Genomic DNA, 27,086 nt, shown 5'->3' with positions numbered 1-27,086 from the left:
TGCAATCTTGCAGCAGAAGGATTAAATTCAAGAAGGGAGGCATTAGCTGACAGAGCAATGTGCTATGCAAAATAAGGTTATTTTGGTATAGCAGTGTTTGAAATAACCATGATCACATATATGCTCATTCTGAATTAGATGCCAGTAACACATTTAAAAAAAGTTGGAACAGTGGAATGTTTACCACTGTGTTGTATCACATTTTCTTTTAAAGGAAAACTATACCCCCAGAATGAATACTGAAACAGATAGTTTATATCTTAAGAGGCCTATTAGGGCTCTGGCACACGGGGAGATTAGTCGCCCGCGACAAATCTCCCTGTTCGCGGGCGACTAATCTCCCCGAAATGCCATCCCACTGGCGAAAATTTAAATCTCCAGTGGGATGGCATATGCAGTGGGCGCGATTTCCCTGAAATTTCAGGGAAATTGCTCTGCCTCACAGCACTGTTTCAATACCTGCCACTCCTGTCCCTCAGAAGCAAACACTGAAGCGATCCCTTGGAGTTTCTCTCACTGCAGAGCTGTGTAACTCCCTCTTCCTCCCTCCCTTCAGAATCTCCTTGTCTGCCTGGCGTAGTTCACAAGCCGTTTTAAAGAGCTTGCTCACTTGAGATGAATCTCTTCTCTACACAGCAGACGATTGAACTCTTTTCCACGCCCACAGTCAATCCTCCAATCGCATAGGCAGTTGCTATACTATCTCTGCCTTTGTAAACAAGAGCTCTCTGCCCCCTCTCTTTTAGAACACGTTCTTCTGACTGCAGGCAGGAAAGTTTAACCTTTTCACCGCTGAATCTGATCTGCAGGTATTTTATAAGTGAGTCTTGCAAGCTTAAACAGTGTTTGCTGAAATACTTAAGCAATGTACACTTCATTCCTGTTTAATTTTATTGTTGTTTAATGCCCTAACAGTTTAATTTTAAGGAAAAAGCTGTCTGTACAGCTTTGTTTAAAAAAGCAAAAAAAAAAAATCCTTTAAGAGGTCAGGTGCGCACTCTCAATGACGTCACCCGGCAAAATGGCCGCCGGGTGACACGCAAAACGGAGCAGAAAAGAATGCGGTGGTGCAGGTTGTAGGAGGAGATTGAGGGAGGGGCACCTATGCGGTTTAAGTGGGGGTAAGGTGCCCTATCCATTAGAAGTGAAATTAAAATTAGGGTTGACATCTCCTTTAAAGAATACATATTAGTATATATTGCTTATTTGCATATTTTAACTTGAGCCACCACTTTGGGCGGAATTCACAAAAGTGGAGGTAGCCCTTTTTTGGAGTAAAAGTGGTGGAAAAAGTGGTGGAAAACCCTTTCTCCAGATTCACAAAGAGAAATCCGCCTAAATTCCGACTCAACCGCCACTTTTCCATTTTTGGTGAGAGAAAGACAGTTTACAGACACTTTTGTGAATTTGTCGTTTTAACGACATTTATACGACGTATTAACGACATTTTTCCTGACATTTTCAAAATGGAGTAAAGCTCAGTGTAACTCTGTCAGACCAATTGAAAGCTCTTCTGTTTTGTTTGGTTTCACCCAGTCTCCAATTCACACCTCTGGTAGGAGTCCCACTGGGGGATCATTAACATATTAATGGGGATTAGCAGCCTATTGTAAGGGGACAAGTTTCTGCCTAACCCTAGAACAATAGGTGCAAAAAGCCTCATTAACATTTTATAAACAAGTAAAACACTGATTAAAAAAAAGTTTAATTTATATCTTATATATAAAAAGTTTTTACCTCACATTTGCATGATTATGCTAGTTTTAGCTTAATCAATGAGGCAATAACAACATTTTGTGTGACTATATTGTAAACATCTTTATTAAAAGGAAAAGTAAATCCTCCCAGGCAAATTTTTAGTTTTAGCAGCAGTGCCCCCTAATCACTTCACTTTCCCCCAACTTATTTGTGCCCCCATAGCATGTCCAGAACTACAGAGCTGCCTGACAACATTGGTCCTCACCTGTTCCCAGCAGCCATCTTGGGGATCAGTAAACAGCACATACACACTGGCACCCAAACTGGGATATTGGGGTACAGGGTTGGACTGGATAAAAACCCGGTGGGCCCTAGTCCTGTTGGGCCCTTTGTCATGTTGGTGTGGGGGCTGGATTGCTGCTGACCAGTAATCAGTAGGGGCTAGAGAAGAAGTTATTTAGACCCTTAAATCTTGTTACAGTGGAATTACACAGAAATATAGAAGCCATTAGAAAGCCCAGATTGTCCTGAAAAAAATGATGTATAGTTTCCCTGGGCAAACTAAAATTACCCCTCAGGAAATGCCCCCAAAGTGAAATGACAAATGACATATGAAATGCAAAATCCTGCTGGTAAAATCCTTATCCCAAGGCTCATGCAGATGTGGGACTGGGTTTGATGGCACCGACAGATTTACTAACAGCTAAAGGTAAATTCATAAAAAAAACGTCGGGAAATGACAAAATCTGAAAACTGTCTGTTTAAAAGACAAATTCACAAAAGCGGAGATAGAGGTTTGTGAATTTGGTGGAAAATCCAACAAATCTATCTCCACTTTTATTTTGTCTCAATATCACCACTTTTGTGAATTCCCCCCTTTGTGATGGGCTCTGTGAGTAAAATGGACTCTGTCCATTAATTTGCTTATGTGACATAACATATATCTGTGCCCTTGGTTTGTTTGTGTGTACCGTAAATCGTATGATCCCAAGGGGCAGCCCATAGCTCTTAAAATTTTCTATTTAAAGGAGAACTAAACCCTAAAATAAATCAGCAATGCTATAGTAGTAATGATTCAGGCCTTCAAAGTTGTCACAGGGGGTCACCATACTGGAATATATTTAAATTGTCTGTGTCATATGCTCAGTGTACTCTGAGCAGATGTTGAGAGGCTAAGCTTAGGGGAGTTGCAAATTATCAAGCAGCAATGAGAATTGCCTGTCATTGAAGCTAGTGCTACAGGGTTCATTATTACATCTTTGGAGGCACATAGCTTCCTTCCTAAAAGGTCTGTGGTTACATTGGGCTGGTACAGAAGCCAAAAACGCCACAGAGTACTATAAAAAAATTTTAAAATGGTAGATAAAGCAGAGTACCACGTATGAGCTGTATTGTGTATAGTATTTCTTTAAAAACGTTTGGGAACCGAGAAGACCAGCTGCAGTACTTTTGTAAGTGAAATCTTGTGTTATTCAGAGTCTCCTCTGTCATATTTTTTGTTTCATAAAATGCCAAATCTATTCAATACGTGATAGCTCTGGACTGCATGTAGGTCAGTTTAGCACCCAGTTTCTCCTTACTGTTGCTGTTGTAGTATGTGCAATATATGGTTAGGCACTGTCTTTCTAAAATAAGCAAGGCCTTCAACTTAGTCCCTCCTCAAGACTTTGCCTCAGTCCATCTTAAAGGAAAAGTAAAAAATAAGTAATCTTTATCAGAAAGGTCTATGTAAATACAGCCATAACCACTTACAGTAATGCTGCACTGAATCCTCTATCAAAAGAAATACAAGATTTCTTGTCTCTTTTTTGTAAACATGATGTTCCAGTGTCTGACTTCCTCTCTCAGAAACAGCCTTAATTCCCGGGGCCAGAGTCTGCTCAGTTCTCTTCTCTCTCCCCTCTCCTGCTCCCCCCTCCTACCAGAATGCTAAGAACTCCCACCCCCTTCCTTCGGAATGTGTGATCTCAGCTATAAAAGCTAGAGACTGCAGAAAGGAAGTTGCCTAAAATGACAGCTATCTTAAGCAAAAGGAGAAAGCTTCTAAAGCTGTTTACTCAGGTATGTTAATGGTTTCTGCAAAATAAATATTTAGTTCCAGGTGGCACTAATGTGGCAAATCTATTGGCAGTAAAATGCCAAAATGACTTTCCTTCTCTTTTAAATAAGCCAAGGTCCGAGATGCTTCTTGATCATGTTTATTTATGTTTTGTTTTGACATGGTAAAGTTTTAACTTGGTGGATACAGTAAGTAGCATGCACTGATTTCCAGTGTTTTTAATGCAGTGCCATCTAACAAGCCAGAAGATCATGGACATCCAGTTTTAGCTTTCTGCCTTGTCCCCTGCATAAAGAAATTTCTCTGAAATCTCTGAATCTTTGAATACTATGTACTGTAGATAATGAAATCCCCAAATTTGTATTTTTATGTTGAGGAAATGTGAGGCAGTGTTTCACTGAATGGTGTACCCGACTCCTTTGCTTCTGAGAGACCCAGCCTCTGGGAAGCTCTTTTAAGCAGTAAACAACTTTTTCAGACTTTTGTTGTCCCTGTCCCAACTTTTTTAAAGCATGTTCAAATGAGCATATATAGTTTCAACATTTGATATGTTGTCTTTGTTCTATTTTTAATTTAAAATAGGGTATACATGATTTGCAAATCAGTGCATTCTGTATTTATTTATTTTTTTTACACAGTGCCCCAAATTTTTTGGAAATAGGAATGTACATTGTGTGTATGTATAGTTGCTAATCCTTCTTGGTTTCCTATCTATTTACATAAAGTACTTGCAGTGAAATTGGAAACTTGTAGGGTCAACAGACACTGATTTTTGATCTGTATTAAAAGGGGCATAGATTCATGGGAGGAGTGTGTTATTCTTCCCCTTTACAGAGCGCTGGTAAGGCCCCATCTAGAATATGCTGTTCGGTTGTGGTCTCCAGTGCTCAAACGGGACATTATTGAATTAGAGAGAGTCAACTAAGCTGGTGAAGGGTATGGAATGTATCAGTTATGAAGAAAGACTGGCCAAGCTCGGTTTGTTTACACTGGAGAAGAGGTGACATAATAACTATGTAGAAATATATAAGGGGATCATACTGTATAATAACCTCTCTAATGCTTTATTTACCAGTAGGTCCTTCCAACCGACACAAGGGCACCCACTCCGTTTTGAAGAAGGGAGGTTCCATTTAAATATTCAGAAAGGTTTTTTTTTTTACTGTGAGAGCTGTGAAGTTGTGGAATTCCCTCCCCGAATCAGCCGTACTGGCTGATACATTATATAGCTTTAAGAAGAGGCTGGATGGCTTTTTAGCAAGTGAGGGAATACAGGGTTATGGGAGGTAGCTCTTAGTACAAGTTGATCCAGGGACTGGTCCGATTTCAATCTTGGAGTCAAAAAGGAAGTTTTTCCCCTATGCGGAAAATTAGAGAGGCTTCAGATGGGGTTTTTGCCTTCCTCTGGATCAACTAGCAGTTAGGTAGGTTATATATAGGCAATAAGGTTGAACTTGATGGATGTATGTCTTTTTTCAACCTAACTTACTATGGTACTATAAAATATGAAAAACAATTAGAAAGTTGCTAAGAATTGTCCATTCTATAACTTACTAAAAGTTAATTTGAATGTAACTAAACCCTGGTTTACGTAACACCTGTTGTTCAAATACAACTCACACTACATGAGTCATGTTTTTAAACTGTATGATAATTGTAAATATTAAAACAACAACCCAGCAGTGAACCAATGAACCACAACCATCAAAAGACTTAAGTACTTTTTACTTTAAAAGGTCTTACCATTCTAGAAAAACATGCAGTAAGAATTCCACTTCCAGATCCTACATCAAGAGCTTTGGCACCTTCATGTAACTGATCATGAAGAAGTTCTAGTGCATATGCATGCTAAAGGAAACATAAAAGATTGTAAACCCACTGTGCTTACTTATACTGTACACCCAAAAAGGCATTAGAGGGAAATAATCATCTGTGAATACTATAAGAGATAAAGTAATAATACCAGTAATTTATAACAGAGAAATAAGCATTTGTGCACGAATATAGCAACAAAAATAAGACAATACAATGGTACTTTTAAAATGAAAGCAACAGGATGCAGTATTCTTAAAGGGCACCTATCACCCCTTTAATGTTTTCCACACTCCAGATAGGGAAAACAAGTTTGTTTTTAAAAAAAAAAACAAAAAAAAAACTGACCCTGCCAGCGCTGGGCTACCTGCACCGGGAGACACACCCCGGTGCAGGCAGCCATGTTGGTGCACAAGCATGCAAATAATGACCGAGTGCCGCAACTCGCTCATTATGCTCATGTGTGTGACATGGGAAGGTGACGAATTCATCACTCCTACTTCAGGCGCATGTTCATAATAAGAGAGTTGCTTATTATGCACATGCGCGCCAACCAAGATGGCTGCCCGAACTGGGAGCTTCCACCCAGTGTGGGTAGCCCAGCACTGGCTGAGGGAATATTTCTTTTTAAAAACTATTGTTTTCCCCAACCAGAGTCCGGGCAACATTACAGGTGTAATAGGTGCTTTTAAGTGCTCTGACACACAAGTGTTTGTCACTTTATTAGCAACTCACTGCTTGTCTTTTTTTTTTTTTTTTTTTATAGTGTTTGGGCTTATACAGGGGATATATAAATCACTGGTAACACCAACTGGGCAAACAGATGGCAGGGAGATGTGAATGCCTTCATCTGGGACAGGACTTATGTTCAAACCCAACCAGTACTTTATCTAGCCAGAATCCCAAATGGTAGGTATACCTCTTGTGTCATACACCGCCTGGACCCTTAAAAGACGTGCAGATAGCTGCTGGCTCATGGGCTAATTCTCAGGTAGAGAAGTCCTAAACCTTTTTTCTTATTTAACACAGCATGCTTGAGTGTTCCAAATTATACGTTGAACTCTTCATTAAATAGCTTCCTGGTAAAAAAAAAGTTATCTAATGTGCTATAGATTAAATATGGATTTACTAAACAAAGCTGTCCAATAAAAAGCTTCATATAAGACAAAGAGGAAATTATTATTCATGTAATTGAGTCAGTTAAGGTAACATGTTAATAGCAATAAATGACAGCTACATGATACAAGTTACCATATAAAATTAAAAGAACGTAACACTACATAGAATGTGGTAAAATAAAAAAAATGTTTGAAAAAAGTACCTACAAGCTGTAGAAGACTGTCCTTAGTAGGTCAAAATAAAACCACTGGCTCTCAATTTTAGGTGCAGATTTGGAGTTTAATAAACTACGTTAATGAGCAATAGACTTTGATAGGTCCAGTTCAGTTACAATAATAAACATATGTCTAGATGTTACTGAAATGGTACAATTGTTATGTCTATGCAACTGCATGATGGCCACCATATCTGAAAATAAGACCATAAGGTAAAGGTCTTAATAATCAGAATAAAGGTTCTATATTTAGGTTTTATAAATGTTTCATAACTTTGCAGGAAATTATAAATTAACTGTTTATTGTTTCTTAAAAAGGTATATTTATTACATTATAAGTACACAGATTTACATCTTACATAAATCTTACCATATGTGGTGCACTAATGGTTGCTTGATAACCTGGAAAAAAAAACCACATTATTTTATAATATTACTATAATGGCCCAAAACTATAAAGCACTTTTTTAGGGATGCACCAAATCCCAAATTCAGTTTGGGATTCGGGCCGAATCCAGTCTTTTTTTTTTTTTAACGATTCGGTTTCCGTCGAATCCACGGTCCCTGCCAAAATGAATCCGAATCCTAATTAGCATATGCTAATGAGCATTCAAAAGGGTTAAATAGTAGGGGGGAATAACCTTTCCAGCTCCTAATTAGCATATGCTAATTAGTATTCCGATTATGTTTGGGATTGGGCAGAATCTGCCGGGGTGGGTTTGGTGCATCCCTACTTTTTTTTAAATGAAACCTTTAATTTATTTTCAAACAGCAAAATTAATATTTGAAATGTCTTATTTCATGTGTTCAGAGGCGTACCTAGATGATAGTACAAAATTACAACTTGTTTTTCAGAAAAAAGGTGTAAAAAAATTCACATGACATCCATATTATAGAGGATATTTTGATACAATGAAAAGAGGAAAAAACAAAAAAAAAAAAAATAAAAAAAAAAAAAAGAAGCCAAGTTAAAGAGAAAAAAAAATGTGAGCCTTTTGACTTTTTATCTTGGAGCACTAAGACCTACTGGAGTTACAAAGTGTATTGCAGTTTGCATCCCCACAGTTGTTTTGAAGGAGGTTGCGTGGTCGTCCAGCATCCTAGGATAGATTTTATTGCTGTCAGGACAAGTATTTCTGCTAGTCTAATGTTACCTTTTTTGATGCTGTCGGTGGGTTTAGGGTATAACTAAGGGGTCTATGAGGGGGTTATAAGACAGTGGTGGTTTTATACAAACCGGATTCCAAAAAAGTTGGGACACTAAACAAATTGTGAATAAAAACTGAATGCAATGATGTGGACGTGCCAACTTCTAATATTTTATTCAGAATAGAACATAAATCACGGAACATAAATCTGCTGAAAAATGCAGGGTCTTCCCTGAAAGAGATGACGTCTGGATGGGAGCATATGTTGTTCTAGAACCTGAATATATTTTTCTGCATTGATGCTGCCTTTCCAGACATGCAAGCTGCCCATGCCACACGCACTCATGCAACCCCATACCATCAGAGATGCAGGCTTCTGAACTGAGCATTGATAACAACTTGGGTTGTCCTTGTCCTCTTTGTTCCGGATGACATGGCGTCCCAGATTTCCAAAAAGAACTTCGAATCGTGACTCGTCTGACCACAGAACAGTCTTCCATTTTGCCACACTCCATTTTAAATGATCCCTGGCCCAGTGAAAACGCCTGAGCTTGTGGATCTTGCTTAGAAATGGCTTCTTCTTTGCACTGTAGAGTTTCAGCTGGCAACGGCGGATGGCACAGTGGATTGTGTTCACTGACAATGGTTTCTGGAAGTATTCCTGAGCCCATTCTGTGATTTCCTTTACAGTAGCATTCCTGTTTGTGGTGCAGTGTCGTTTAAGGGCCCGGAGATCACGGGCATCCAGTATGGTTTTACGGCCTTGACCCTTACGCACAGAGATTGTTCCAGATTCTCTGAATCTTCGGATGATGTTATGCACAGTTGATGATGATGATAGATGCAAAATCTTTGCAATTTTTTGCTGGGTAACACCTTTCTGATATTGCTCCACTATCTTTCTGCGCAACATTGTGGGAATTGGTGATCCTTTACCCATCTTGGCTTCTGAGAGACACTGCAACTCTGAGAAGCTCTTTTTATACCCAATCATGTTGCCAATAGTGTTATTTGGTCTTCCAGCTCTTCGTTATGCTCAAATTTACTTTTTCCAGCCTCTTATTGCTACTTGTCCCAACTTTTTTGGGATGTGTTGACACCATGAAATTCTGAATCAACATATTTTTTCCTTAAAATGGTACATTTTCTCAGTTTTAACTTTTGTTCCGTGATTTTTGTTCTATTCTGAATAAAATATTAGAAGTTGGCACCTCCACATCATTGCGTTCAGTTTTTATTCACAATTTGTTTAGTGTCCCAACTTTTTTGGAATCCGGTTTGTACTTTGTCAGCAATTCTACATAGCTTTAAATCTGTAGATACACAAATATATGTTTATTGGGGAGTCCATATTTTGTTGGAAATTCTGGTAATGTAAAAGGTCTGCCTCCTCAAGGATTTAGAAGTTGTCCTACCATCGTCAGGCCTGTGTTTCCACAATTCAAAAAGAAATTGGTTTCCCCTCATTGAAATGAAGAGTTGTTAAATAAAAGTAGAAAAAGGAACTATTTATGGGGACCAAAAATTTAGCCCACGTCTTTTGCCATGCCATTATTATGGCATATATAAGGGGGTTGGTATGGCACAGTAGTGGAATTTTTAAGTTGTAAGTATGACAGAAATATCTTTGGTGTAAAAGAATGATCTCTTTGTGTGTTGATGTATGTGCCTGTGTCATTCACCCAGTATGCAGCTATATGTATATTACTTAATATACTCGAGCAGTGGTAAATTAAGTCCTCCATTATTTTTTGGTTGTACTAACTTCAGTAGGGATACTTTTTGTTGTTCCATATGAAGGATTGCAATTTCTTGTTAAATTGGTAATGACTGTGGTTGTTATTAGTCTTGGGAATGTAATTAATGGGTAAGATTTTCCAGCTCTGGAAGTCTAGAATAATTTTGTCTATTGTGTCAGATGTTCAGTGTGTATAACCTGTTGACGTCTGCTGGGATTTTCACCCCTAGATCGTTTAAAGTTTGTTTGTTGGAACATTGCTGGTGCTTTTTTTGTGTTGTCGTTTTGGGGGCACCTAGCCATCGTACTTCAGATTTGTCGAGATTGGCACAAAACACGGAGATGGTTTTGAACTGTTCTAGCATTTCTATTATGTGTGGGATAGCTATGACTGGATTTGCTGTAAACAGCATTATGTCATCCGCATAAGCTGAACGTTTTCTTTCCAAGTTTTGTTGCCACAGAATCCTTGTAATAAGTTTAAATTGTGCATTAGAAGTTACTGTTAAAGAGTGGTGCCAGAGGGCATCCCTGTTTAGTTGCTTTGTATAAAGTAAATGGTTTTGAGTTTGTTCCTTGGGTAGAAATGAAGGCCTGAGGTGCTTTATAGATGTATTGAATGAAGTAAAGAAATCCTGGGCCAAAGTTTTGGGATTTTAAAGAATAAGTAAACTTTTTTTTTTTTTTTTTTCCTATTAAAATTACTCTAAATAGCTTCCCAGGTTGCCTGCCTTTGTCCCTCTGTTCTTTCTTACCTGGTTGCTGAGTTACATTCTGCTCTATTCCACTCCTTCCTTATTCAGAGTGAAGCTACGCCTCCACTTCCTGTTCAGGTCTCTCACTACACCGATCTCTTGTCGGTGTGGAGAGCCCCTTCTACGCTTGCCTGGAGGCAGCAGGAGCTTCTGCTCCTTCTGAAGACTTTCAAACATGGCACATGTGACTGCAAGACACCAGGGGGAAGTACTGGACGCGGTGGATTAAGGTAGTCTTATATTAAAAATTAAGGTAGTGTAAAGTGTAGAGAATAGTAGTCTAAGGCTAAATATATGATTTGTTTTTTTTAACATTTACATCTACTTTAAGGCTCTAAGCAAGTGTGGCCAAGTGACTTGGTTGAATGCCTATTAAGCATTTTTTTTTTTTTTAAAGACTTTTTAAGTAAGAGCCCCTTAATGACCGTACAATGACCAGGACCCTAACAGCAAGCTTATGAATACATGAAAAAGTTTACTGCATGAGCATGTTACAAGAATATTTATAATGAATAGTTCTTATCCCCAAACTTAACTGGCCATCAGGCTAGTTTTCCGAGTATATCTATGTTTTACAAAACTTGGGTCATCAGGTAGTCCCTCATTTCCTGCCCCACAGTTTTTTTAAAAATGCTTATCTAGTTTTCTGTGACAATTTCTCTTTATGATGCAGTCTTTTCCAGAAAAAGAAAATGTGGCTCAAAAACACATACTTAGGGGCTGATTTACTAAAAGTAGTTTTTTCTGGCCTTCATAGTATACATTCGAAATAAACTCGACCACTGCTGTTTGTATTAAATGTCATGAGTTTTGCTTAGCGAAAACTCAAAAAATTTGTGAATTCAGGAAATTTAAACATTTATTTTTCTCACTTGCATTTTGGAAAACAATGAGGAAGGAGACTTTTTAGGAGGGCTGACCAAAAGACCGTTTTTGTTGGAAACATGGCCATAAGGGGTAGGGGGGTGGAGTGATGGGGGGAAGGCACTATGGACTTGTTTGAGGGGGCCAAGAGGAGGGAGAGCAGGAGGCAAGTCCTGAGCCCCAGGGGGAGGTATTAGTTAGGGAAACCCAAGGTAAGGGCAGAGGGAGGGAAAGGGCACCACTTGAAAGGGGGAGGAGGAGGCTCAAGAGGGCAGGGAAAGAGTGACCAGGAGGGTGGGGGGGGTCACAGGGCAGGGGGGAATTTAGTGTAGTTAGGGGGGAACTTGGGAGTAGTGTAGTTGGGGGTGAAAAGGGTAGTGTAGTCAGGGCAGAGGGACAGGGAGGGGGAGGAGGACAGGCAGCAGCCCTATGGTAGTGGGGTGACGATGAGGGAGGCAGCAAGGGCCAACCTGAAACTGGGCCCACGCTTTACCATACTGCACTGGGTAACGAGGTTCTGCAACAATGGGACTTTTTGTTTGGTGCCAGTTCCTGTCAGATCAACGCTGCCAGAAGAAAAGAATTCTGGCAGGAAGTAGTGAGCGCGGTATGCCGTGACGGACAGAAGGTGCACAATCACTTCAGCAATCTGAAGAGATGCATCCTGAACAAGTTTGTGATCCAGAAGGTGGGCAGAGGGCCAATAACGCACCTCCTGCTCGAGCCCTTTGAGCACCACCTTCTGGAAGTCGTTGATGAAGAAGTCTGTTGATGGCTGCCTGCCCTCCATTTGGAAATATGAATGTTCGGGGAGGGAGGGGGAAGCTCCCATGTTTCCCCAGTTACAAATTTGGTAATGCCTGTGTGTTGGCCTACTTAAACAAACACGCACTAGAGATGCAATTCTAATATCCTTATTGTAAAATTCTCTTTATTTGTGGAAATCTGAAAACATTGTTCTGTATATGCTGTGCATATACAAAATGAAACAACGTCTGGTATACTGTACCACTGGGCAGCCTCCAATGCACCTCCTTCTTTGCTTTACAAAAAGTAAAAAGCCTTAAAGGAACAGTAACACTAAAAAATAAAAATGTTTTAAAATAATTAAAATATAATTTACTGTTGCCCTGCACTGGTAAAAGTTGCGTGTTTGCTTCAGAAAGTCTACTATAGTTACTAGAAATAGCTGCTGTGTAGCCATGGGGGCAGCCATTTAAATTGAAAGAAGGAGAAAAGGCACAGGTTACATAAGAAGATAACAGATAAACTGTGTAGAATACAATGAGAATCTATGCTACTTATCTGTTATCGGCTTAGTAACCTGTGCCTTTTCTCCTTTTTTCAATTTAAATGGCTGCCCCCATGGCTACACAGCAGGGTATTTATATAACTGCAGTAGTGTTTATGAAGAAAACACACAACTTTTACCAGTGCAGAGCAATAGTATATAATATAGTAATTATTTTTATACACTTTAATTTTTTGGTGTTACTGTTCCTTTAAAGGGCAACTGAATTCTGTACTACTATGCATTTTACTAATAGCTGGCCCTCCAGGGCCTAAGTCTGCAGCCCAGCACTGAGCATATGGGCAGCTGAGTAAATAACTCCTTTTCCTCCCGGTCTATGTTACCAATGGCCAGCCTTCATACTTCTCCTCCTTTGTTATGCAAAGGCTAAATAAGTATTGTACCACACAATGGTTGGCCCTTCAGGGCCTAATGCAGCAGCTCACCACTTAGCATATGGGCAGCCGATATGGGCAGCCTACTGAAATGGATGCTCAGACCGGGTTTCTGATGCCCCCTAGGCCTACATTAACTATATGACAAACTTCCAGTCAGCTTCCCCCTCTTCCCCCACAATGTAAGCAGTGCGCTCAGCTCACACAGAAATGCAAACAGAGCAGGAGATAAGGAAGAGGGCCTCTGTCACACAACCCTCTCCCTAACCGATACAAAAAAACCCACTATAAGGGCTCTGGTACACGGGGAGATTAGTGTCCCGCAACAAATCTCCCTTGTTGCGGGAAACTAATCTCCACGATATGACATCCCACTGGTGAAAATGTAAATCGCCGGTGGGATGGCATACGCAGTGGCGCGATCTCCGAAGCTGCCTCCGCAAATTGCGCTGCTGCATATGCAATCCCACCGGCGATTTACATTTTCGGCGGTGGGATGTCATATTGGGGAGTTTAGTCGTCCGCAACAAGGGAGATTTGTCGCGGGCGACTAAACTCCCTTGTGTGCCAGAACCCTGAATAACTTTTAAAGTAGTTTCCTGATGCTAGAAAATGCAGGCTCAGCTCCTTTTGCAAATAGAAAAGGCTGCTAGTTTGAGGCAAGTGATAATGGGGGATTAATTACCTGATATTGACTGAAGCAATAGTACTGCCAGGACAGTAACAAGTTTATAAACTTGTTGCATACAAAGTCCATACATTTTTAGAAAAACACAGAGCACAGAAATGGTTGTCATTTAAAATGATATTAAATCATTACCATTCTCAATGTATTCCCTTAATAAGTAACTCTAGCTTTAAGAACCACCCTATGTGACTTAATTCGGAGGTAAACAAGTTAACAGGAAAAAAAAGGAAGCTGCATTTAATGAATATAAACGCCAAAGTTGTAAAACAGCAATCCGTAAGACAAAGATATAAAATGAGGAGCACATTGCAGCAGAGGCTAAAACTAACCCCAAAAAGTTAAGTATATCAGTAAAAAGATGCCCATTGAATTATAGCAACAATACGGTTATAACAGATTCAGAAAAGGCACATGTGCTAAATGAGTTCTTTTCTTCAGTGTATATAAAAGAGGAGCCAGAGTGCCAAGACCCACCCAATAGCTGAGCTCAATCTTGTCAGTGGTTGGCGCAGCATATGGTACATAAAGATTATTCTCAGACTCTCTTTCATCTGGTATGGTACCTATGGATTGGAGGAAAGCTAATTCTTATATTTAAAAAGGGATTATGATCTCAGTCTGACAATTATAGGCCAGTACGTTTGACATCCATGGTGGGCAAGTTATTTAAAGGTTTGTTAAGGGATCACATTCAATATTATATTCTGGAAAATGGCATTATGAGCAGTAATCAGCATGGGTTTAAGAAGGGCAGGTCATGTCAGACCTGAGAGTTTAGTAAGAAGCTGGACAGTGGGGTTGCAGTAGATGTGATCTATATGGATTTTGCCAAAGCCTTTGCTATCATGGCCCAAACTAAGGTCTGTTGGTCTTAGTGAAGTTGTTTGCACAAGGAAACTGGCTACAGGATTGGGTACAGAGGGTGGTTGTTTATGGTACATTCTCTACTTGGAGTAAAGTTCTTAGTGGGGTCCCTCAGGGTTCTGTACTGGGCCCACTTTTGTTTAACTTGTTTATTAATGACTTAGGGGAGGGTATTATAAGTAATGTGTCAGTGTTTGCAGATGACACAAGACTCTGCAGTCCAGTTAATTCTAGAATGCGGCATCCTTGCAGCAGGATCTTGAGAGACTAGCACTCTGGGCGGCTAAGTGACAGATGAGATTTAATGTGGATAAATTTAAGGTTAAACCACTTATACCCTTTATGGGACTGCACTTGGCAAATTCATAATGGAGAAGGACCTAAGAGTCCTTGTAGATAATAAACTTGGTTGTAGCAAGCAATGCCAGTGAGCAGCTACAAGGGTAAACAAGGTTTTAAGTTGTATTAAAAGGGGCATAGATTTGTGGGAGGAGGGGATTATTCTTCCACATTACAGAGCGCTGGTAAGGCTCTATCTAGATATGCCATGCAATTTTGGTTTCCAGTGCTCAAATGGGAAATTATTCAGTTAAGAGAGGGTACAGAAAAGGGCAACTAAGCTCGTAAGGGGTATGCAAAGTCTAAGTAATGAAGAAAGACTGGCCAAGATAGGGTTGTTTACACTGGAGAAGAGGCACTTAAGGGGGGGATATGATAACTATGTATAAATATATAAGGGGATCATATAATAATCTTTCTAATGCTTTGGCTGATACATTAGATAGCTTCAAGAAGGGGTTGGATGGCTTTTTAGCAAGTGAGGGAATACAGGGTTATGGGAGATAAGTTCTTAGTACAAGTTGATTCAGGGACTGGTCAGATTGCCATCATGGAGTCAGGAAGGATTTTTCCCCCTGCTGCTGGCAATTACAGAGGATTCAGGTTTTTTTTTTGTATTCCTCTGGATCAACTAGCAGTTAGGCAGGTTACATATATGCATAAGGGTAAAACTTGATGGATATGTGTCTTTTTCAACCTAACTATGTTGCTACTATGTATTATTCATCTGTTATTGAGGTTTGGCATGGTGCAGAGTGACAGGCGAATTGCTAATGTGGTTCCGTAATTCAAAAAGGGATCCAATTCTCAACCTGGAAACTATAGGCCTGTTAGTCTGACATCTGTGTTAAGAAAGCTTTTGGAAGGGGTAGTAAGAGATAGGATTCTTGAATACATTGCAAATCGCAATACTAAAAATTTGTGCCAGCATGATTTTATGCGTTACATATCTTACCAGACTCATTTAATTGCTTTTTATGAAAAGGTGAGCAGGAACCTCAACGCTGGAATGGCAGTGGATGTCATCTACTTGAACTTTGCATTGGATACAGAACTACACAGAAAGTTAATGATAAAACGGAGGAATATTGGAGCATAATATTTTTACTTGGATGGAGAACTGGCTGAAGGATAGATTACAAAAAGTTGTGACTAATGCAACATTTTCTAATTGGGCCAGTGTTGTTAGTGAAGTATTGTCCTTGTCCTTGGCTTTTTAACTAAATTGACTAAAAGAGTAAACTGTGCAAAATTCTAAGTTCCATGCAGGATGCCATGTTGCAGAGCGGTTTGACAAAATTGGAAAAATGTTGAAAAGTGCAAAGTTAAGCACTTTGGTAGAAATAAAATAAATGCAAGTGTGTTGGGGGATCCTTAATTGAGAAGGACCTGGGGAGTTGCCATTGTCATGTGATTCAGTGTCTACTAAAGCAAATAAAATGCTTTCTAGGATAAAAAAGGGATGAAATCATAATTTTGCCTCTTTACAGGTCTCTGGTGAGGCCTCACCTTGAGTATGCAGTACAGTTTTGGGCTCCAGTCCTTGAGGAAGATATTAATAAGCTGGTGACAGTGCAGAGACATGCAACTAAACTGGTAAAGGGAACTGGAAGATTTAAACTATGAGGTTAGACTGTCAAGGTTGGGGTTGTTTTCTCTGGAAAAAAAAGGCATTTGCAAGGTGACATGATTACTCTTTACAAGTACATTAGAGGGATTTATAGATAGGGGGATGTTCTTTTTTCCCCCCATAAGAAGGATCAGCACACCAGAGGCACACCGCTTTAGATTAGAGGAACAGAACTGTCATTTGAAGAAACGTAAGTGGTTTTTCACAGTGAGGGCAGTGAGGTTGTGAATGCCCTTTCAATTGATGTTGTGTTGACATATTCTGTTGATGCCTTTAAGAGGGGTTTGATGATTTCTTGAACAAACCCAATAACCAAGACTACTGTGATACTAAAATCTGCAATTAGTATTGATGTTGGTATATATAGTTTACGTATGTGTGTGTATTGATATGGCACTATAGGTTTTTACGTGTGCTGGGATTCATTTAGAAGGGTTGAACTTGATGGACTCACTGTTTGTAAGAAGGCAACCAGAATGAGGTTCATGGAGAGGGACACAAGGAGGAAAGTCACAGTTTACAGAGCTACTACACGTTTTACACCTTTTTAAGGAGAATTCACAATGAGGCTTGGCACACTCCGCTCCTTTAAACTCTATTACTTCCTATTTGCTGCCATAACCCTTTCGATACCAGAGGGTTGTGCTCTACAAATAAATAAGCAAAACAAACCAAAAATATACAAAATCAAATAAAAATAATCATAGAGACCAGATATTACAACAGAATAACAATAAGAGAAACTGCACATAACAATAGTTGTTTTTTTAACAGGATGGATGATCAAAGGAAAACTTTTTATTTTAAATTCTTTGAATTTATTAGGAACAACTGCAAACAACGCATAGATTGAGTAGGTTTATATTGATCCAAAAACTGTTCCCTATTGCCACCCCTATTATCTATTTCAGTGCTGTCCAACTGGTGGCCCCCCCCATCTGTATAGCTGCTGTGTTTGCTTGTCGGTTAAGATTTAAATGGTATCAGTAATAAGATGGTCCCCTGCACGGTTCACACCTCAGATTCAGGCTGTAAACACGTGTATTGTTTAAAGAATAAGTAAACCTTTTTTTTTTTCTAGTGTAAAATTACTCTAAACAGCCCCCGGAATTACTTAACTTTGTCCCAGCATTCTCTCTGACCTGTTTCCTCAGTCAGAAGGTATTCTTTATCATTGCTTCCTTGTGCAGAGTGAAGCCCCACCCCCACTTCCTGTTCAGGTTTCTCATAAAAACAAAAACGGCTAATGCACAGACTGGCTCCTGCTGCCTCCAGGCATGCGCAGAAGGCTCTCCACTCCGACAACCTTGTTGAATAGAAGAGAGAACTGAACAGGAAGTGGGGGCGGGGCTTCACTCTGCACAAGGAAGCAACCAAAAAGAATACCTTCTGACTGAGGAAACAGGTCAGAGAGAATGCTGGGATAAAGGTAAGTAATTATGGAGGCTGTTTAGAGTAATTTTATTCATAGAAAAAACACACAGGCAGCATAGGGAAGGCAGAGTATGGCAAACACAGGCAGCATAGGGCAGGCATAGTATACACACACAGGCAGGGTAGGGCAGGCATAGTATGGCACACACAAGCAGGGAAAGGCAGGGGAAGTATTGCACACACAGGCAGTATAGGGCAGGCAGAGTATGGCACATACAGGCCTTCCCTATGCTGCCTGTGTGTGCCATACTCTGCCTGCCTGCCCTATGCTGTCTGTGTGTGCCATACTCTGCCTGCCCTATGCTGCCTGTGTGTGCCATACTCTGTCTGCCCTATGCTGTCTATGTGCCATATCCTGCTTACCCTATGCTGCCTGTGTTGCCATATTCTGCCTACCCTATGCTGCCTGTGTGTACCATACTCTGCCTGCCCTATACTGCCTGTGTGTGCCATACTCTGCCTGCCCTATGCTGCCTGAGGGAGGGCATTTAGAAATAGTTATTATACAATCCCTAAGGTGTGTAATTATATGCTGGGGGTTGCTGCACTATCCACAGGGGAGGAGGAGGCATATGGATTTAAGGGTATGTCTTAATATGACATAATATAATGAATGACGGGTGATATCCCTATAGTGAGCACCAACCATTTGGGGTTTTTTCTGTGCTACCACCATTAATGTGGTTATGGTCTTAAAAGTTCTTGTGATAACATGGGTGTGGTTTAAAAAGGGGGAGTGGTCAAAAATGGCTTCTATTATTGACCCTCCACCATATGTAGGCCAGAAAAATTCTGACCCTCGGTACCACAGAAGTTGGACAACATTAATCGATTTGAACCTGCTCTGTAGCCCGAGCAGACAGATTTTTGATGTCTGAATTATGTACCACCTGAAAATGCCTATAAATGGGAAGATAGAGCCTAATTTGATACTTTGAACATACACATATAATCTAGCCCTAAAAGGTCCTTTTCCGAATATCCTTTCCCTTGAATTTGGTTTCCTCATAAAAACTGTGTACCAATTTGTCACATTCCATTCTGTCACGTGAGGTCTGTCAGGTACTAAAGGTGGCCATACACTTTAAGATCCGCTCAAGCGAACGGATCTTTTCCTGAAATCCCCGCCTACGGTTGGGCGATATCGGGGAAATGTAGGCTAATTTGATTGTTTGGCCATGGGACAGTTCGGGGACCGCATCAAAGAGCCGATGCGGTCCCTGATCCAACTAAATCTTTTAACCTGCCCAATCGATACCTGCCCAATTTCAGCCCAGATATTGCTCGGACATGCCCATCGTTCCTGCTCCTACACGGGCCGATAAGCTGCTGAGAGGGTCCATGGGACTGATATCGGCAGCTACAATCAGTCCGTGTATGTGCACTTCCTCCTCATGCTCAAGTACAATTGGCAACCACTGCCCCAATATTATTTGTATCACTGCCCAATTCTGATTGCACAAAGAAAAATACTGAACTGTATGCTTAGAAGGATTCTACTTTCTAGCTTATAACAGAAATTGCCTCTTCCCTCTGGACCAATATCCTAGGGCAGGGGTCCCCAACCTTTCTTACTCGGGAGCCACAGTCAAATGTAAAAAGACTTGGAGAGCAACTCAAGCACCATAAAAGTTCATGGAGGAGCCAAATAAGGGCTGTGATTGGCTATTAGGGGCCTCTATGCACACTATCAGCTTACAGGGGGCTTTATTTGGTAGGAAATCTTGTTTTTATTCAACCAAAACTTGCCCCCAAGTCAGGAATTCAAAAATAACTACCTGGTTTGGGGGCACTGAGAGCAACATCCAAGGGGTTGGGGAGCAACATGTTGCCCCTGAGCCACTGGTTGGGGATCACTGTCCTAGGGTATCCCCTCTCTTCAAAACAACCTAATAATCAGTACCAAATTAAGTATTGGCAGGTCTTTTCTATATACTTCAATCTGCTTTGTAACTAGAAGATCAAACAAGATAAACCATTTCATATACCAGACATAAATAAGATGGACATTCATGAAGCCCCACCACAACATTAATATATCATCTTTTTAACAAAGCAAGACTGCTACCTCCCAGTCAGTCTGTCAAACTCCACCTAAAGCTGGCCATACACGCATCGATAATATCGTATGAAACCTCGTTTCGTACGATATTCGGTGCGTGTATGGCAAGTCGCCGAGTTGACCGATATCGCAGGAGGCTGCTGATATCGGTCGACTCGCTGATCGGGACAGTTAAAAGATTTTGATCGGGTGCCATAAACGCCTGACCAAAATTTGCCTTCAGCGCTGAATCGGCAGAAGGATGTAGAAATTCTATTGTTTCTACCTCCTTATCTGCCGTTTCAGCCCTGAACGGTTTGTGGCTGATTGTACGATCTTTCGTGTGACCGATGGTCGCATGGAAGATCGCAAATCACCACGTGTGTGGCCACCTTAAGCCAGACCTCCTCCACTTCTCTTCTTCTCCAGTGGAGGCAGACAAAGGCCAGGTGTGACTTACAGCTGTCCCACTGATCCTAAGATAAAACTGTATAAATAAAAATCAAGTAAAGTTATACACTGATGTACAAAAATAACACTTTACCTATTGACTGTGGAGAGTCCATGTAAGGATTGCATTTTGCGTAATGTCGGCGATCTGTTTCAAGCATAACTTCGAACACTCTATCTGATTTGATAATTCCATTTTCTAAAAAAAACAAAAAAACAAAGCAAAAATAAGAAATTTTGATTTTCATGTCAAATTTTTTGTCAAGTTTTTTTGCTGTACTTATAACCCTTCTCCTATTGTTACATAATTTGGTTGCTTACATTTCTTGAAAACAAAAAAAAAGGCAGATATGTTTTGAATTTTGAATATCAAGAAAGTTTTTAAACAAACCTGTTATTATTGAGGGTACAGGTTTATCAGTTATATCAAGCCTTATTGTTGCCAAAGAAAGGTTGTTCTTTTCTTAAACACTACCTGTGTTTGTATATATGCCTGTACATCTAATAAAACAAAAACAATGGATAGTATGATAGTTGGATATACTATCATACAAAACCTATTAGTAATCAGTTACAAGGCATGCCAAAAGCCTTACTGCAAAAAAGTAGTATGCATCCTGCACCTTGGCCGATTACTGTGTCATATACATGTATTGTTGTATGTGTATTTAAAAGAAACACTTATTACAAATGCACCCTGAATTTCTCCAAGCCTATTTAACCTCCCTACAACATTTGCTATCAAACATGAACGACACTGTCACTGTGTATGCCCAAGTCTATGTTTCAATATACATTAAAATTGTGTAATTTCTTGTATTATTTGTAAATGTAGTTGAAATAAGTGTTTGTGTATCATTTTCTATTCTCTGGCTCTTGAAACATTGTAACAGGAGTCAGTTCACCTTCAAGCTGGCACCATTGTCTCAGAAGTCAGAACCAGAAGTACACTGAACATAAACAGCAAGATACGGCTTCCATCAGAAATTACATTTACAAATAACTTTAGAACTGCATTTTATTTCATTATGCAAAAGGTAGTTTTTTGGTAGTGAACCCTTTTTACATCACTCCTTTTATTTCTGGGGCTTGAAATTATCCATGTTATTTAGAATGGTATGCAGCCCTAGGAAAGACTAGCAAAGTATATTGCTAGTCTTTTAAGCAGATGCATACTGCATAATAACCAGTCTATAAAACACACAAATATATTTCTGCATCATGCAGCTTGTTGATTTTATATGAATCTAGTTATTACATTGTCATTATTATTTATACAGACATACATTATGCATATATAATAGCATTCAACTCTACAAAAAAAAAAAATGATACAGTAATATGGTAAAATATATATCTTAACACAGCACACCATTAGCCTAATTTCATAAATCCAGAATTTTACCACCCATCTTTGTTGATCTTGTATGTTGTATAACATCATTTGGCCAGAAAGTATGAAAACGCTTTTCCACTTGCTGAAAATATCAGCGCTTTGCAAAAGAATTCAGGTCCTTAATACAGTAAGGGCTCTGGCACACAGGGAGATTAGTCGCCCGCAACAAATCTCCTGTGTCTCGGGCGACTAATCTCCCCGAGTTGCCTTCCCCTGCCATCCCACCGGCGAAAATGTAAGTTGCCGGTGGGATGGCACACACGGCGGCGCGATTTTGCGCAAATCGCCGAAGTTGCCTCACGAGGCTTTTCCGTCGATTTACGCAAAATCACGCCGCCGCGTGTGCCATCCCACCGGCGACTTACATTGTCGCCGGTGGGATGGCAGGTGAAGGCAACTCAGGGAGATTAGTCGCCTGCGAACAGTGAGTTTTGTCGCGGGCGACTAATCTCCCCGTGTGCCAGAGCCCTAACTAAATTATTTTGCCCCCTTTCTTCTACGCAAATATTTAATAGGTTGTTCAGGTCACTTAGATATCTCTTGTGCAGTTCAATATTTAAATGCTGTCAGATTCTCAATTGCATTGAAACTGAAACACATTCACTTACTTAAAAGGCACCTATCACAATGGGAATGCAGGTTAACAGAGCCCGCACGATTAAGGGAAACAATATTATCTCTTCAAACCCCCCACCCCATCAGGAGCCCTTCATACCCTTTGTACCAGAAGGCCATGTTGCACAACTCATTCGTTATGTGATGTAGGATCAAGGGTCATGTCAATCAATCGTACATCACACACATTTGCATACTGTCCTGCTTTTATTTGTTTGTTTACATAAAGCTTCTTTTGAGCCTCCATCACATATGGGCCAGTGTTATGCAGAGTTCTTATGGACTTGATAGAACACTGATATAATATCCCTTTCATGGCAAAAATGGTTTGTTAGGAGTTTCCAAATATCAGCCCATTTGCATGCATCTCTAGCTGTACTGTACTGTTTCAAAATATGCTCCCCTCTCAAGTAGTACTACAGTTGATTGCAGAGAATATTTAACATGTTGAGACAGGTCTCTATAAAGCGATCCTATGCCAGGTATCAAGATCTCTTCAGGTTGGGAGCTCATGTATAACTTGTAAGGCTGTCCAAAATTATGATCATACCTCAATATGATAAATATATTCTCTCCTGCAGTAACTAAAAGGAAAATCAGTGCTACACCTGCTTGTATATGCAGGAACTTGTTTGCACGTAAACTTGGGTTTCAGCCAGCAGGATTTCTTTGAGACAGTCAAATTAAAAATTACTTTCTTCTCTTGAGAACTGCAATATACATTAAGAAGGCAGCACTTCAGAGTGTAAAGAAAGAGGATGCCTTAATCTTTTTTTGCATTTCAAAATGTTTGAAAAATAATCTTAGCTAGGCTCAAGGAAGAATAGCATAACTGATTCTCTTCATAAAAAATGATGTTTTGTATTTCGAATAGACTGTAAACTTTATAGAGTTTCTATGCATACAATAATAGGAAAAAATAACGTTTGGTACCTTTTACAAATAACTCATAAAATGAATTAACCTGAGCTACATATAGTTTGAAAAAAAAAACTTTTTTTTATTATAATTGCTTGTTTTAATATTAAGATTTTTGAATATTGTTGTATAAGCGCAGTGACAAATCTCCCTGTGTGACATCACCCTAATGGACTGGAGAGGGGAGTCTTGAGAGGGGAAGGCAATTTGAAATAGAGTTACAAGTCAAAGTGTGATTTGATGAGATTGTGAATCAGAATTTTGGTGGCATCTTAAATATTGATAAAGCAGCTTTCACTACTCCATAAACTGACCCCACCCCAAAGTTTAGGATCAGTGAACCAAATGGCTAAATAACAACATATAATAACACCTTAAAATCTATAAATGTGAGATATAACATTGTATAACATCTAACCAGACATGGTTAAGCATGTAGTACTTTCATTGTACTTACTTTAATTTTCAACACAATAACATTACTTAAAAACAAACATGCCAAATAAGTCACTGTATACCAGTCATTTCGCCCCCCCCCCCCTCAATATACTTAAGCAGGTATGTGGCAGGCAAGCTAATGCCCAATCACTTGAAACACGCGAATTCAGAGTGAATAACACGATCCGAAAATGACGTAAACATCACGGATTGTTAATACCGTTCATACAGTCCAAGCTAAGAAGATTGAGAATTCTAAAACTGTAAAAATCACTATTCCCACGCACACTGTATGCACATGGTCTAGTTAAAGGTGCTTAAACAAAACACGCATTACTACTAATGACTTTGCAAACACATACAACCATCGCAAAATGAACTGCATTTAAAGTGTGTCTATGTACATGCCAAAATGTAAATGAGTGTATACATATATGCCTGTAACTAGGTCCGGGTGTGACTGTCAATGTGTCACACTCACTGCGCAGGTTGTTGACCAGCTCCGAGTGGCTGGCTCCCCCTGACTTCCAGGCCATGACTGCACACAGCACACGAAGCAGATACTCAGCTGCTTTCAGTGCGGCGACTGCGCCTAGCAGCTTCGCCAAAAAGCCCAGCACTTCCAGCCAGGAGACGTCATTCGAGGATCCGTCGGACGAAGAAGAGGCAGGGCCTCGTAATGGCTCAGGGTTGCGCGCTAGAACCACGCCCAGGTCTGTCACATTACAAGATGTGTCAGCGACGCCAAGAGCGGGCATTTCTGTACGTCATTTACGGTTGCGCAGGCGCTTTGCGGTACAACAGCTTTTCCGGTTTTCTTGTAAATTCGTTTTTAAATGGAGAATTCTTTGATGTAATGAGTGCTTACACAATAGAGTCGGTGGCCGAGAGTTACTGCAGTATGATGTGCATATATAAAATAACGTGTCCAAGTATTCAACGTGGTGTATTTATGTGGCTCTCGTCGCGTAATCACCGTAGCTTTTGGTTGAAAGCTAGATGGCGCTGCATATAGTCTTTCGGCTTGGCTGCAGACAGGAACTGTGGTCGTATTTTCCAAAATTAGAGACAAAACGTCGTGCAAGGTGACAGCTGGCTAAAAGAGCTTAGGATTTATTTCTCATTGGAGATTTGCAGTTCGGAGTTTTGCTTGAGTGCTAGCATATATTTGAGTGCTAGCATATATATACCTTTCACAGGGGTCGCCTAAGACCATCAGGAAACCACATTCACGTATGCCATTTTACTCAGATTCTTTGGGTCACCTTGTTTCTATACCACTATGCCCAACTAAGGGCTGCAGTACAATGCCATGGACAGGCACTAAGTTTTAAATTGTATCAGTACTGAAATTAACTGGCCCCCTGCATGGTTCACACCTCAGATTCAGACTGTAAACCCCTGTATTGTTTAAATATGTAATCACCTGTAGTGTTCACACCTTTTAATCCCTGCATTGTCCCCCCGGCATTATTCACATTTTAGGATCAGACTGTAAGCCCCCCACATTGTTCACCTATTGATACCTCAGACTCAGACTGTAGGAGCAGTGATAATTGTGTCAATGTATGGAACACACAGGCATCATAGGGAAGGTAGAGTATGGCACACACAGGAAGCATAGGGCAGGCAGAGTATGGAACACACAGGGAGCATAGGGCAAGCACAGTATGGGTCACACAGGCAGCCTAGGGCAGGCAGTGTTATGGCACACACAGGCAGCACAGGGCAGGCATAGTATGGCACACACAAGCAGTACAGGGCAGGCAGAGTATGGAACACAGGCAGCATAGGGCAGGCAGAGTATGACACACACAGACAGCATAGGAAGGCAAAATATGACACAGGCAGTGTAGGGCAGGTAGATTATGGCACAAACAAGCAGTATAGGGCAGGCAGGGTATTGCACACACAGGCAGGGTAGAGCAGGTCAGGCACACACAGGCATTGTAGGGCAAGCAGAGTATGCCACATACAGGCAGTGTAGGACAGGCAGAGTATGGCACAGGGTAGAGCAGGGCAGGCAGAATAGGGACGGAAACCTATCATGACTAGTCAGGTAACTGATCTGAGCTTCGAACAATGCAGGGGCTTCATATATTGCAGCATATCCAAGCTGGCCAACTACAGTTTTTTCTAATTTTGGTTCTGTACATTACCACAATTAATTTTAAATGAAACAACTCAGATGCAGTTGAAGTGCAGACTTTCATCTTTAATTCAGTGGGGTAAACAAAATTAAAAATGTGAGGCAACTAAAGCATTTTTTTAACACAATCCCTTCATTTCAGGGGCTCAAAAGTAATTGGACAAAATAAATAACTGGAAATTAAATGTTCATTTCTAATACTTGGTTAAAAACCCTTTGCTGGCAATGACAGCCTGAAGTCTTGAACTCATGTACATCCCCAGATGCTGGGTTTCCTCCTTTTTAATGCTCTGCCAGGCCTTTATTGCAGCGGTTTTCAGTTGCTGTTTGTTTTTGGGCCTTTCTGTCCGAAGTTTAGTCTTCAAGAAGTGAAATGCATGCTCAATTGACTGACTTGGCCATTCAAGAATTTTCCACTTCTTTGCTTTAATAAACTCCTGGGTTGCTTTGGCTGTGTGTTTTAGGTCATTGTCCATCTGTATCATGAAAATCCGCCCAATCAATTTGACTGCATTTAGCTAGATTTGAGCAGACAGTATGTCTCTGAACACCTCAGAATTAATTCGTCTGCTTCTGTCCTGTGTCACATCATCAATAAACAGTAGTGTCCCAGTGCCACTGGCAGCCATGCACGCCCAAGCCATCACACTACCTCCACCGTGTTTTACAGATGATGTGGTATGCTTTGGATAATGAGCTTTCTCCATACTTTTTTCTTGCCATCGTTCTGGTATAGGTTGATCTTGATTTAATCTGTCCAAAGGATGTTTTTCCAGAACTGTGCTGGCTTTTTTAGATGTTCTTTAGCAAAGTCCAATCTAGCCTTTCAATTCTTGAGGCTTATGAGAGGCTTGCACCTTGCAGTGCACCCTCTGTATTTATTTTCATGCAGTCTTTTCTTTATGGTAGACTTGAGTATTGATACGCCTACCCCCTGGAGAGTGTTGTTCTTTGGTGGTTGACAATTGTGAAGGGGCTTCTCTTCACCATGGAAATGATTCTACGATCATCCACCACTTGTTTTCCGTGGA

The 27,086-nt window shown here is 40.3% G+C and overlaps 1 protein-coding gene across 4 annotated transcripts in view; it reads right to left on the bottom strand.

The window, feature by feature from the left end:
• Window positions 1–24,642, bottom strand: part of pcmt1 (protein-L-isoaspartate (D-aspartate) O-methyltransferase) — a 61,619-nt gene extending 36,977 nt beyond the window's left edge. The window contains exons 1-4 of one of the 4 annotated variants that reach the window (XM_012963074.2): window positions 24,388–24,642; window positions 20,634–20,738; window positions 7,273–7,304; window positions 5,501–5,605 (exon numbers count right to left, since the gene is read on the bottom strand). In XM_012963074.2, coding sequence (XP_012818528.2) covers window positions 5,501–5,605; window positions 7,273–7,304; window positions 20,634–20,738; window positions 24,388–24,442 — 297 coding nt within the window. In that variant the 5' untranslated portion in view covers window positions 24,443–24,642. 4 annotated transcript variants of the gene reach the window in all.
• Between the last annotated feature and the right edge of the window lie 2,444 nt (window positions 24,643–27,086).

This window comes from Xenopus tropicalis, chromosome 5 (assembly GCF_000004195.4).
Source record: "Xenopus tropicalis strain Nigerian chromosome 5, UCB_Xtro_10.0, whole genome shotgun sequence".
Lineage (NCBI taxonomy): Eukaryota > Metazoa > Chordata > Amphibia > Anura > Pipidae > Xenopus > Xenopus tropicalis.
Note: the sequence above shows the minus strand (reverse complement) of the source record. Positions and strands in the feature narration are given on the sequence as shown.